This window comes from Musca autumnalis, unplaced genomic scaffold (assembly GCF_047663935.1).
Source record: "Musca autumnalis isolate F117 unplaced genomic scaffold, ASM4766393v1 scaffold_1, whole genome shotgun sequence".
Taxonomy (NCBI): domain Eukaryota; kingdom Metazoa; phylum Arthropoda; class Insecta; order Diptera; family Muscidae; genus Musca; species Musca autumnalis.
Window position 1 is genome coordinate 319,450,021 of NW_027411644.1, and position 14,527 is coordinate 319,464,547.

The window sequence follows — 14,527 nt, forward strand, 5'->3', positions numbered from 1 at the left end:
ATGCCCGGAACGGCACCACATTGCACTGCATCATCATCACCATCATCCGCACCAACAACATCAGTCGTTAAAAGGCATTACACATTTTATTTATTTTTTTGAAAACTGAAACGTTTTATTTTGTTGTGAATTTGTTGCTGTTGCCTGCCTGTCTGTTGTAGTTGTTGTTGTTGTTGCTGCTGTTGTTTCTTTACGAATTATTTTTGATTTACAGCAATGCGCGAAAGTGTTTTGTTGCAAATTCAATGGACTTTTCGGCTTCTTCGTATTTCTTCAGAGCTTAAAATGCGTGCCGGAATAAAGTGAGTGTGTTAAATTGAAGTGAGTATGTGCGTGTGTGTGTAGGAACCTCTTTTTATTCTTCTCCTTTAACGTAATTAGATCACTTCTTTATTTTATTATTATTGTTGTTACTTTTTTGGGGTTTGTTTATCTTTTTTTTTTGGTTTGTTTGGCGTATCGTGTTCTACTTGTCGCCGCGGAACGTTAGTTTATTTTTCGTACACTATTTTGTCTTCTTTTGTTTTTGTTTTACAGTTGGACACTTGCAACCAACCCGTTCAAACACAACCAATTTGTTGCTCCTGCGAAAACAAACTGATCGGATCGCAATTTTCAAAACAAGCACACCATCCATTATTGCTGTCAACAGTTTGGCAGCTAACATCAACGTTAACGCAGCATCGAAACACCACACACTACACGGTCGGTTCATTCAAAACATAAGTGCACGCAGACACACAACTGAGTCGTTGGCGCTCTGTCAACGGCGTTTGTGTGGAGTTGACTGCATTGCGCGCCCCACAAGCACATGCATGCCTTCTTGTTTGTGTGCCTTTGGGGAGCCCTCACATGGGTTGCTGTTGCTGCTGCCATCAAATTGCTGTTGTTGATTCACATTTTCTTTTTCGTCAATGGTTGCTGTTGTCATTGCCGTTTGTTGTGCTGTGTGTTCGAGTGGGGTTCTTCTTCATTTCAACCGTTTTGTTTGTTTCTGTTGATGTTAACAACAGCTCCAAACTCCACTGCTATTTACATATGCATGTTGTGGGTGGTTGGGTGTGTGTGTCTGTGTCATTTTGTTTGGTTTGTGAGCATGAATGATGGTGGCGCTTAATGTTAATTTACAGTGTCCGAAACGCATTTCACATAAAAGTAAAAAATCGTTTTAATTCTAAATTCAAACAAGGGAAACACGGTGCTCTTGAACCAACATTAACCCACTTAGCACCGATCATTTATTTTGTGAAAACTGGAGGGATTTTTAAATAAATCGCAGTCAAGATTCACCTTTTTTGGTTTATTTTAGGTTATAGCGATTTTGCGGGGAAACCGCAAGTCATATCAAAACGGGTCTAAAGAAAATGTTGTAGCTATGAAAATTCTCTAAAGGATTGAACGTCATGATTTGTTCCTAGGTTTTACTATTTTTGATATATAGAAGTTCAGGTCACATTAGATTTCACGATTTTGCTTGAAAACGACAAGCCTTATCGAAATGGGACTAGAGAAAATCTTATAGCTGCGAAAATTCTCTACGAAATTTGGTTTCTTAACTTTTTCCTATGTTGTACAATTTTTGAGATACAGTTTGACAACAAATGTATTGCAAAGGCCAAACTCGTAAAAAATTTCATATTAATTCTTCGCTTATGGCAACAAAGTATGTAACATGTAAAAAAGTATCAGTCGGCTTTGCCTACAGAGATATACCCTCAGCCTACAGATATATACTTTAAAACCCCTACCCACTCCCCAAAAAAAAAGTATTAAGGGGGTTTTAAAAATGTTAGCGGTACAAAACGACAAAAGTATGGACAGGATTAAAGCTCACAAATTGGCGGGGATATCGATAGATAGGGCTTTTTTATCACACTAGCCTACGGAAAACATAATGTCGCTATAAACAGGGCCACTAGGAAAACCTTCGGTGAAAATGTCCAAAGGATCCTCGAACCACACAAAAATGTTGGATTGGACAGATAGGGCCCAAATTTGAACATAAACTAAGTTTCGAGATCCAAAATTTGGACCAAATCGGTTGCGATGTCTATGAGAAATCGCGCGTACCATTTTAGCGAATATTTTCGAACTTTTGCGGGGGAGGTACTGGAAAGTGTGGACCTATAAGCACCACCTTCGAATTTCATCTAATATTCGAAGAAATATTACAATATCCAAAGTGTGGACGAACGCAGTATTCGGTTCGAGCTCTCCAGCAACTACATATGGTGCCGTAGGGGGTTTTTACAACTTTCGGGCTGTTTTCTCAAGAAGTGTGGACTTGCCCCTAAAAAAACTTTTACTGCAAAAATCAAAGTGATTCGAGAGCAATTCTCAAAGTAAATTCATCCAAAAAAAATTGTGTGTTAGGTACCAGAAGGAGTCCATATTCGAACCTGATCTATATCTGGTAGATATATTAGGACGTGTAAAGTTGGACCAAATCGGTCACTCCCATCGAGAGTTAACGTGCGCACAATTTTCCGAACATTTTCGAACTTTTGTGGGTTAGGTACCTGAAGGAGTGGACCGATATGGCTTATCTTCAAACTTAAACTAAGTTTGCACAAAATGTTACGAGGGCAAATTTTGGACTGAATTGGCAGATCCGTTCGACAGTTATCTTGCTTCCCAACCACTACACACGGTGTCATAGGAGTTTTTTGTAACTTTCAGGCTATTTTCTCAGGCAGTATGGACTCCGGAAGGAGTGGACCGACATAACTCATCTCCGAACTTAAACTAAGTTTGGACAAAATATTACGAAAGCCAAATTTTTAATCGAATCGGTTGATCCGTTCGAGAGTTATCGTGCGCCAGCCAGCCAGACAGACAGACGGACGGACATTGCTAAATCAACTCCAAATTGTCTGAAACACATTTCGTCCAAACATACTTGGGGTCTAAAACCATTTCGATGAGGCACACTTTGACCGTATGAAAGTGTATATACCCTCGTTAGCATAAATGCTGAGGGTTGATGCTGAGGGTTGATAAAAAAAAGATTTTTATGAGATAATCACAAAATAAAAAAATAATTATAGGAAATATAGGTTCATATGAGAGATGTCTCCCTCATATGAGTGCACCCCGATTCAACTTTTTATAGCCGAGTCCGAACGGCATGTCTCAGTACAACACTTGTAGATAAGTTTTACATGGCTGAAATACTCAGGAAATGTCGTCAACATTACGCTGAGGGGTTTTGCCACCGTTACGAAGGATTGGACCGATATAGTCCATATTAGACCAAGATTTAAGTGTCACAGTAATATTGGAATGAGCAAAGATTGGATTAGTGTCAATCACTCCTTTTGGTAGTTAACGTGTCCATCAGATCATTTGGACCATTATATCAGGATGCATGGACTTGCTCATGAAAAACAATATATCGCTATAAACGGGACAACAAGAAGTATTTTCGTTAAAAAGTTACACGCGATCCTCGAACAGTCGTTAAACTGCACAGTGGACTCAATCTTGGAACGAATCGGATGAAACATTCGAGAGTTATCGTGCTCCCCAGCCAACCAGACAGACAGATGGACGGACATGGTATAATCGACTCCAAATTGAAACACATTCGGTTTGTTAAATCCGTTTATATGTAAACGTACTATAAGACACTCTTTAGCCTAAAGCAAGGCTGTTCAAAGTGCGCACTTGGGCTGTCGGTGTGTGTCAATTTGCTCACACACACAATCCAAAAAGAGAGCTTTTTTTTTTTTTTTTGAATATTTTCAAATTTACCAATCAGTCTCTATTGAACATTCAATGAGGAATAGAGTTGGGCAATCTCGTTCCTTTTACGGTTCCATCTTTTCCGTTCCGTTCCGCAAAAGGAACTAGGTAGTTCAGTTAGTTCCATAGTTCCTTTTAGTACCAAACTTTATATGTATACCCACACTCATACTCGTTCACTCAGTTCATATCGTTCGTGCTTCTTCTTCATCATATTTACAACAAATTTACAATCGTTTTGTTAATTAAAAATACTTCAATTGCTTTTTTTAATTCTGCAATGATCAGTTTAGAAGAAATAAAAAACGAAATGACACTATGAGATTTCTTATTCACTAATAGAAGACAGGGAGAGGAGAGAGAGACAACTGGTGTTAAATGAACTGATGGAACTAACTGAAAGAGAAGAGCAAAAAGAATGGGAGAAAAACGAACGAGGGAGCAAAAGGAACTAGCTGAACCGGTCGTTCCTTTTGTGGAGTAGTTCCTTTGAACTAGTTCGTTCCGGAACGACACAACTCTAATGAGGAAGGTTCTGTTTTCGAATTTATCTATGGATTTATATGCGTACACTGAAAAAATGAATGAAGATACTGAATACGAATTTTTATTTGCCGAAAATTATTACGGCAAATTAGAGTGTTTGGTTTGTCAGCGCACTTTAGCGCAACAAATTATATTATATTTGGTCAAAATAAAATAATTCTTCTACTTTCAATTTTGAAACATAAAATAAAAAAAAACTTGTACAATATTTCTCACAGTCTACAGAGGCAAAATGAAAACATTGAAATTTGTGTATTTCAAAACCAACACAATAACAAAATGTATTTGTATGTGTGTGAGCAGGCCTAGCCTAAAGGATGAGGGTCTAAAAAGGACTAATTAAAAATACATATTTAGAAAAGGAGACTGATCTATTCTTGGTCGCCTCCAGGACTACTGCAATAAAAGCACTACTGCTTCATAATATCTGACCAAAACTGTGTTTTTCGACCATGGAAAAACTAATAAGCAAGGGTCCAGAGAATTTAACAATTACCGTTTCAGATAGCTTCCCAGCCCTTAAGACTCTTAGGTATCTGAGATAATTTTCCGAGTCATTATCTCAGCTGCAGCCGCTCGCTACATACCTGCTGGTCAAATAGCCCAAAATTAGACGAAATTTCCCAACGAAACTGGCAAATGAACGCGATGAGCTTCGTCGCGAACGCGAAGCCTCAAAAGCTAGGGAACATACTAGGCTAACTGTAGGGAAACACAAGCGAGAATAATGGCTAGATCACCGGAAGCCATGCAACATGGCTACAGTATTAAAAGAATTATGGTCAACGTCACCCTATAATAAGGAAATGATAAATGAAAGAACGGCAGAAGCGTGGATATTTGGCAAGGGGCCCCGCTATTCAACACAGAAATGGATCGGCTTACACGATATCGGTTTCTCGCCAGTAGCCCGATTATCCTAGAGGAGTTGAGAACAAAAAAAATACAATCAAAACAAAAACATGTGTGAATGTATTAGTTGAACAAGTAAAAAAGTATCAGTAGGCTTTGCCGACAGAGATATCACCTCAGCATGTGTGAATTGAAATAAGAAATGTATGGGCGTATGAACCGACAGAAGTATGGATTAAAGCTCAAAAAATTGCGGGGGATATCGATAGATAGGGCTTTTGTACCATACTAGCCTACGAAAAGCATAATATCGGGCCACTAGGGAAACCTTCAGTAAAAATGTCCAAAGGATCCTCGAACAGACCCTCAACTACAAAAATGCGTTGAACATTTGTATGAGTGGTACCCCAAGTATTGGACCGATAGGGCCCATATTTGAACATGAACTAAGCTTGGACAAAAAATTTCGAGATCAAAAATTTGGACCAAATCGGTTACGTTTGTGAGATATTGCGCCTATCATTTCAGCAAATATTTTCAAACATTTGAAGCAGTGGTCCTATAAGCACTACCTTAGATTTCCATCTAATATTCGAAAAAATATAATAATATCCAAAGTGTGGACGAACGCAGCATTCGGTTCCAGCTCTCCAGCCACTACATATGGTGCCATAGGGGTTTTTTACAACTTTCGGGCTGTTTTCTCAAAAAGTGTGGAATTGCCCCTGAAAAAACTTTTACTGTCGTAATTGAGGCAGCGAATGCAAGTTGCTTCAACAAAAATCAAAGTGATTCGAGAGCGGGTCTTGAAGTGAATTTATCCAACATTTTCTGTGGAACGTACCCGAAGGAGTGGACAAATATAGTCCATATTCGAACCTAATCTATATCTGGTAGATATATTAGGATGTGTAAAGTATGGTCCAAATGAGTCACTGCCATCAAGAGTTATCGTGCGCACAATTTTCCAAACATTTTTGAGCTTTTGTGGGGGAGGTACCTGAAGGAGTGGACCGATATGGCTTATCTTCGAACATAAACTAAGTTTGCACAAAATATTGCGAATGACACATTTTGGACCGACTCGGCAGATCCGTTCGAGAGTTATCTTGCGCTCCAACCACCCCACACTGTGTCATAGGGGTTTTGTGCAACTTTCAGGCTATTTTCGCAGGAAGTATGGACTTGCCCCCCATCGTATGGGGGGAAGTGAATACAAGTTGCCGCAACAAAAATCAAAGCGATTCGAGAGCAGGTCCTAAACTGAACTTATCCGAAATGTTGTGTGGTTGGTACCCGAAGGAGTGGTCCGATTGAGTCCATATTGGAACCTCATCTAAATCTGGTAGAATTTTCACGATATGCAAAGTATGGACCAAATCGGTTACTCCCTTAAAGTGTTATCATGCCCACAAATTTTCCGAACATTTTGGAACTTTTGTGGGGGAGGTACCGGAAGGAGTGGACATAACCCATCTTCGAACTTAAACTAAGTTTGGACAAAATATTACTAAAGCCAAATTTTGGACCGAATCGGTTGACCAGACAGACAGCCGGACGGACATGGCTAAATCAACTCCAAATTGTCTGAAACACATTTCGTCCAAACATACTTGGGGTCTAAAACCATCATTTCGATGAGGCACATTTTGCCCGTATGAAAGTGTAATATACCCCACGGTGCTCTTGAAGCAAATTTAAATGGAAGGTGCTTACACCTCGGAAGTTTTTGCGGATTCTGAAACTACAATGTTCATAGATGAAAAAATCAAAAAATAAAAAAATCGCCGGAGCGCTTTTTAAGTAAATCGCGATTCAAGTTAGCATATTTATGGGTTGTTTTGATTTTCACGATTTTGCTTGAAAACCGCAATTCCTATCTAAATCGGCCTAAGACAGATGTTGTAGCTATGCAAATTCTCTACAAGCTGACCTTTATGGAATTTTCGTAGATTTTGCCGTTATTAGCATAAATGCTGAGGGTACATTTAGGAGTTGGGTAATCTAGTTCCTAGTTCCTTGTACTAGTTCCAAAACGTATGAGTAACATGATCAAATATAACGTGTGATGTTAAGTATACGCAGTTTGTTCAAAGAAAAGATGTGGGCCATTGGAACTGCGAAGTGAACTTGATAGTTCAATATAGTTCCTTTGGCACAACTCTACTGAATACCTCTCCCAGTTGTCAACCCATGGTGCAATACATAAGGTGAAACAGTACGCCAGTTGATTTCACACAATCTGCCAAATTCAATGTTTTTTGGTCTGTTCCTTTACTTTTTAAAATGGTAGAATCGGCAAAAGTAGTAAAAGTTGTAAATTTCTCCCATAGGAATTGTATGGTGCTGAAGTAAAGGAACGCTTTTCAAGTAAAAAGTGGTAAAATTTGAAGAACAGAGCTATTGTGAATTAATCGTATGAAAACGTAATCAGAAATGATGACAACCTGAAGTTCTTTCAATGAAAATAGTCTAGTTGTTGTAGTTTCTTGTCTTATAGCGTCAACCTAACGAAGCCACACGAAGGTATGCCCGCAAACATAGGAAATTCCCGCTGGTCTAAATTATTGCTTATTTGTCATTGTCTTATTAACAATTCTCTTAAAAGACCAGTACGTTTGCATATAACCGGATTTAATAAATCCACTGGACTTCAAATGTCAATTCTTCAAATGTTAAATCCTCACAAAGAAGATTAACCCAGCAAAAAAAGGACCAGCGAATTTTTATGAGATATCAACAAAATTACGAACTTTAAGGATTTTCAAATTACTCAGTAAAACTTGATATCCTTTCCTTCTCCTTTTTCCCTTTCACATATTTATTCTTTCGAATAAAACATATTAACTGTTTATCTGCTTTAATTGTTTGCATTATATATTTAATCATCTTCGGGTAATTGTATATAAACGGGAACTTTGAAACATATAACATCCTGATTGTATTCATTAACAGCTTGCCACATCATTGTACCGCGTACCTGGAAATAGCAAAAAGAAAGAGAGTTAACTATTTGAAACATACAACTGAAACAGCTTTACATACCATCGGTAGGGTATTGTTGACATGGACAACGGCATAATACGTTTTACCATCCGTTTCATTGGAAATACATTCATGATCTCCATCACAGGGATCGGGACTTATGTGGGCATCCGTTTTTATGGCATTAAAAATCCAACGTACTTCATGTTTCAAATAGGTTGTGTTGTTGCCTGAGGGGATAGCGAGAGAGAGAGAGAAAGATATCAATTAAGCTAAAGTTAATAGGGTCCAGGCGTATAGTAAACGAAATCTAAACAAAGATTGACGTTTAGTTTGAATGTGTGTCGGAACAGCTTCTTTTTCCGCCACGAATTAGGAGGGTTTTATGTACCAAAGAGTTTGTGATGTCTATCCACTTACCATCGTCATCGAATAGAACATTGACTTGCACAGTACTTCCACGATACATTACACATGGTATCGAATTACAACTGGATATACTCAAATACAATATCAAGTATCGTGATCCTGCAACAAAAAGAAAAACATGACTACATTAGATACAATGAAAACAACAAAAAAAAAAGCATAGAAGGGCTGGATATTAGATTGTTTACACTTTAGCCGTATTTACATCAAAGGTTTTCGCAATACATATTAAACTTAATTTACACCGACATCTGAAAGTGTTAAATGAATTTACGTCATTAACTTGACAACTGTTCAATGGAATGGACAACGTAAATTAGGTGTTTTATTAAAACCTGGGGCCTAATTACATGATTCGATTCGATGGAGAATTTGCTCGTGAATAAGTTTTCGACACGATAAAAAACGCCATGACAAAACTCGATCGGAAACGTTCAAGCAATGTTATCGATTTTTCGATAGTAACCGGTAATCGATCAGGTAATCTTCAGGGAATATTAGGTCTGTACGATAACCCAAAAATTTGTACAAATTTTACTGAATGCTGTTCGATAACAAAATTATCCAGCAAAAGAGAGGGAGTTTGGAGATTTTTGGAGAGTTTTGTGACTGAGAACTTGCAAATTTTTGCTGGGAAAATTTGTCCCGCAAAAATTTTCAAGTCTGATCAGCTGACTTTTAATCACCTGTTCAATGTAAACAACTCGAAATTTTAACATTTTTGACCTAGAAAATTTCACAATTTTTTAGATTCTTAAGAGTTGTGAATAGGATTAAACCATTAAATAAGTAAACTGCAATGTTAAAATTTATGGTTTTCTTCCGTTTGGTTTAAAATATCAAAAGAAACAAAAACAAATTTCATACATTTTCGGATTTTCTTGCAAATTTTTGCAAAATGCTGTTCGATAACTTTCTGCAATTTGTTCTTGCTTGTGAGAGTAAAATTTACTGAGAGAGGTTGCTGGAACTGACTGAGTAATTATTGCTTGGAAGTTTATCGTACACACCTATTATGAAGGTAGACGTCAAAAATGTGTCTAGTTTAAAACAAAAACTAAAAATCAAAATTGTGAATGAAAAATGTAAATATTTGTGGAATTTGTTATGCCCTCAGGATTTATGCTAACGAGGGTATATACACTTTCATACGGGCAAAATGTGCCTCATCGAGATAATGGTTTTAGACCCCAAGTATGTTTGGACGAAATGTGTTTCAGACAATTTGGAGTCGATTTAGCAATGTCCGTCCGTCTGTCTGTCTGTCCGTCTGTCTGGCTGGTGCGCACGATAACTCTCGAACGGGTGAACCGATTTGGTCCAAAATTTGGCTTTCGTAATATTTAGTCCAAACTTAGTTTAAGTTCGAATCGATCGATTAGGTCCATACTTTGCAGATCGTGAAATTTCTACCAGACTTATATGAGATTCTAGTATGGACTCAATCGGTCCACTCCTTCGGGTACCTCCCACACAACATTTCGGAAAAGTTCAGTTTAGGACCTCTTCTCGAATCTCTTTGATTTTTGTTGTAACAACTTGTATTCACTGCCCCGCTTACGACGGTGCATGTCTCATTAATGGCAAGTCCAATAGCCTGAAAGATGCAACAACCCCTATGACACCGTGTGTAGTGGTTGGAGCGCAAGACAACTCTCGAACGGATCAACCGATTTGGTCCAAAATTTGGCCTTCGTAATATTTTGTCCAAACATAGTTTAAGTTATATCATAAGCCATATCGGTCCACTCCTTCAGGTACCTTCCCCACAAAAGTTCAAAAATGTTCGGAAAAATTGTTCGCACGATAATTCTTGAAGGGAGTGACCGATTTAGTCCATACTTTACACATCCTAATATGTCTACCAGATATAGATCAGGTTCGAATATGGATTATGTTTTTCCACTCCTTCGGGTACCTATCACACAAAATTACGGATAAGTGCAGTTTACGGCCTGTTAGAAGACCCTTTGGAAATGTATGCTGATGCTGTTCGTTGTTGCCCTGCTTACAACGGTATTATGTTTTCCGTGGACAAGTCCATGCTTCCTGGCATACTGGTCCATAAGTTGTACGATGACCGACTGAAATGACAAGTGGGCTATATATCCCAAAATAGGATCCACTTCCATAATGGAATATGTCGGTCCATTCCTTTAAGTACCTCCTCTGCAACACTTTTGAACTTTAATCCAAATCCAAGTGTCCAACAAAGGCCACAAAATAATGAAAATACCATAAATACATTCGATCTGACCGTAGATGAAAGTTTCAATTCACATAGGCTGAGGGTATATCTCTGTCGGCAAAGCCGGCTGATACTTTTTTACTTGTTGAATAATAATTTCGTAATGAAATAGTGCTAAGAAAATAAGAAAATTATCTATGTTTACAAAACGTTTTTGGCATTGTTGTAACAGATTGCTAATACATCTAGGGATACGCAGTGAAATGCAATAATCGGTTTTTCGATTATACGGTTTTCGTGAAAAACTTAAAGCTGGGTACACATTGTCAGTTTTGAATGACAGCTTTGTTGTTTTGTGGTTGCTGGACGGTTTGACAGTTATCGATAATTGAGAAATATCGACATTCAAAACTGACAATGTGTACCTAGCTTAAAACTCGATTTTCGGTTAGTCGATTATTTGAGAGTGTACTAAAAGTCGACTTTCGATTATTCGTTAACCGCCGAAAACCGATTATAATCGAATATAAACGGCCATGATGTATATATGTATAAAAAGTACGGTCCATTGCGCGGTTTTAGCACACCCAATAGTCAGCTACGACTAATAGTCGTCCACAATTAATAGTCGACAACGAATAATAATGGAATATGACTAGTGCTCGACTACGAATAATAGTTGATTCCGTCCTTCGAAAGTGGATTAAGAATAATCGATTATCCGGTTTTCGCACAGTCAATAGTCGACTACGACTTTTAGAAATTTTACGGCTAATAATCGATTAACCGAAATCGATTTTACGTTTTCCTAATCTACCTTAATAGTTCTCCCTCAAAATAAATGAAAGAGAATTTGGTAGGTTTTTTGCTTAGCCTCTCTGCGAGAGTCTTTCCTTTGGTAAACAAAGGCGGATGTATTAAATGTTGTTCACCTATTAAAAAAGCTATTAATATTAATTTTTTTGCGAAAAATTTTTCAATTATTTTTAAAGACTGCAATCAGTAAATTTTGGCTAATGAATGCATACATTTGTATATATACATATATATTTTTAATTCTAATTTTATTACTGTTTCTCAAACGAGCGCATAGAATTTTTCTCAATTTTTGTTGTTATTTTGTGTTAAAAAATGCTGAGATTTTTTTACTAATTTTATTTTTCTTCTACAAACCGACAACCAACAACAATTTTTACATTTCATACAAAAATATATTAAGAAGTCTTTCATTTTGTTAGTTTACGATAGGCAATTTAGCTACGAGTAATTTCTCGCAAATTTATGCTCAATAGCTCGATAATTTTACTCTATAACGAAAGTTGTCATCTCAACTTTGAGTACTCGGGTCGAAACAACTCGATATCGAATCACATAATTAGACCCCTGTTCGCTGTAAATTAGAGCTGGCAAAAAATCGATGGCACTATCGATAAAATCGATTGTTTTTTAAAAAATTAAATATCGATAGATAGTTTTGCCTATCGATATTATCGGAACAAAAACCCCCAACCCAAAACTCATTAAAATAAATAGAAATTTCGCTGCTTTTCGGTTTTGTGTGTATGAGAAAATAAGCCCGTAGTCACACGTACATATTTTTCGGAAAGGTAAAATGTATTTTTTTAATATTTTTTAATATTTTTTAATATTTTTAATATTTTTATTTTATTCTACTTTGCATTTCTGTGAACTACTTGTGCAAAATGTCAAGAAAAACATTGACATTTCCGCCATTTTCATCTCCAAATTAATGGTGTTGACAGCTTACCGATAATATCGATAGTAATCGATATTTTAAACTATTATATCGAAAATATCTAATGTTGGGAATATCGATGGTTTGCCAGCTCTACTGTAAATACTCTCTTACGTACGAGTATTATCTATACCGCCTTATTTTAATAAATCACAAAAATCCCTTCTGTCATCGAGTCAAAACAAAAATAATTTTATATATTTTTCAATTGTCGTTGCCCTTCCGTCAGTTACAATAATCATAGGGTATTAAATCACACTCGTATATGTCAAATTTATATGACACGCATTCGATATAAATTACACACAAGTGGTGGACTTGTAGATTGTCACAGAAACAGACAGGTATTACTTTTTTAAAAATATTTAAAAAAAAATATTCGAGGTAATAACCTTTATCTATAATTTAATTACATACTTGTACACGCTTTATGTAGATATGTGTGACCATTTATGTATATAAATATGTATGTTCATGTGGATTAGTCGATTACAAAAATTGTGTATTTATTATTTATTACCGACAAAAAATTTGGATTTCCTCATCGATCAATAAAAGTCATTGATCTATTGGCCCAATTTTTATTTGTATTAATTTACAATATCAAAATTCCTATTTTTGTGTGTTTTTTATTTTTGTTTGCCTATGAGTGTTTATTTAATATGACCCATTAGTTTTTTTTTTTTTTTTTAGTAATTTGGTTTATAATTGGCACGTTCAAAATTGTGTTACTACAAGAAGAAGAAGAAGAGGAAGCCGCAATGAAATGGAATATATAACTGAAATATTTTTTTCGTATTTTTTAAAAATAAATTATAGATATCTTAGATTACTGAAATATAATACAACACACGAGTTTGGTCTTCCATATATATATACATACATACATACATGCATTCATATGTACATACATATGTATACATAAATGTAGACATCTTTAAACTATATAATAGATTGCTTTACATTCACATTGGTCGGAAGCAACAAATTTAAATAATAATATAAAAAATCATGGACTTAAACCCTTGGACGTATTATACCAGTATCCGGCACTAATACAAACGTATTGTTTGTGGTCTCACGCATACGACTCTCTCTCGCTCTCTCCACAAACAGCGTGTGCGTAAATGCATTCCTTATTGTTTGACTTCTGAACGAAGACTGAGTGGTGGTTGTTCTGTTGTTATTCTCATCACGTGCACGTGTGCCCCTTTTTGCCGGATAATGTATTATACCCTCAACGTGAGAAAGAGAGAGAGAAAGAGAGATAGCGAATTAGTGATTATGGGACTTAAAGATTTTGTGGGGAGTAGCTAGTAAAAACTGTTAACATTTTGAAGATTTTTTTTTTTTGAGATTTGGATAAGCGACGTAGGGGTTGTAGGATACTAATGAGACTTACCGACGTTAACATTGCAAAGAACAGGGCTTACCTTGGTTCCTCTTTCATCTCAAATGAACACTGACTTCCACCCGTTAAAGGTAGCGAACTAAGAACTATAAAAACTAGCGCATCGGGACGGGTGGTGATCCATCCCTATAACAAGAAAAAAAATATCCACAGAAATATACCCTCAACCTGTGTGTAATGAAGCAGATAATTAGGAATATGGAGAAATCACCAACATCATTTCCCAAAAATTATGTATTTAGGGCGTTCTCAGAATTTTGTGGCCTTGTTTGGACGTATGAAAATACCGTGACTTTTTGGGTATTTACCTTAACGATTGTGGACGTTCCGAACAAATGCTTAACTTTTGGTAATAAATTTGATTTGGATTAAAGTGTAAAATTGTAGAACTTTTGATTAAGGAAGCATGAAGTTGCCCACGAAAAACGTAATATCGCTGAATACCGGACATAACGTCTGCAAAAATTTCAAAACGATCATTAGGTAGCCCTTAAACTTCACTTAACCAACATGTTGAACTTCTGTCAGGGAGGTATCCGGAAATGTTGTTCGATATAGACCCTCTGGGAGGTTTATCGTACATTTGGGAGAAATTTTACGCCAACCATCAACATGG

At 36.6% G+C, this 14,527-nt stretch overlaps 2 protein-coding genes across 19 annotated transcripts in view; both read right to left on the reverse strand.

The window, feature by feature from the left end:
* Nucleotides 1-599, reverse strand: part of Kal1 (anosmin-1 Kallmann syndrome 1) — a 95,552-nt gene extending 94,953 nt beyond the window's left edge. For 5 of the 18 annotated variants that reach the window (XM_073962455.1, XM_073962451.1, XM_073962454.1 and 2 more), the window contains exon 1: nucleotides 415-575. The gene's annotated coding sequence lies outside the window, so the exon portion shown is untranslated. Of the gene's footprint in view, nucleotides 1-194 lie in introns of all 18 variants that reach the window. The other 13 variants (XM_073962452.1, XM_073962446.1, XM_073962439.1 and 10 more) reach the window with 8 other exon arrangements.
* A 7,393-nt stretch (nucleotides 600-7,992) lies between these two features.
* The window catches only part of Npc2f (Niemann-Pick type C-2f), a 30,694-nt gene continuing 24,159 nt past the window's right edge, over nucleotides 7,993-14,527 (reverse strand). The window contains exons 2-4 of the mRNA XM_073962460.1: nucleotides 8,548-8,655; nucleotides 8,188-8,357; nucleotides 7,993-8,122 (exon numbers count right to left, since the gene is read on the reverse strand). Of these exons, the coding sequence (XP_073818561.1) occupies nucleotides 8,024-8,122; nucleotides 8,188-8,357; nucleotides 8,548-8,655 (377 nt within the window). The 3' untranslated portion in view covers nucleotides 7,993-8,023. The remainder of the gene's footprint in view (nucleotides 8,123-8,187; nucleotides 8,358-8,547; nucleotides 8,656-14,527) is intronic.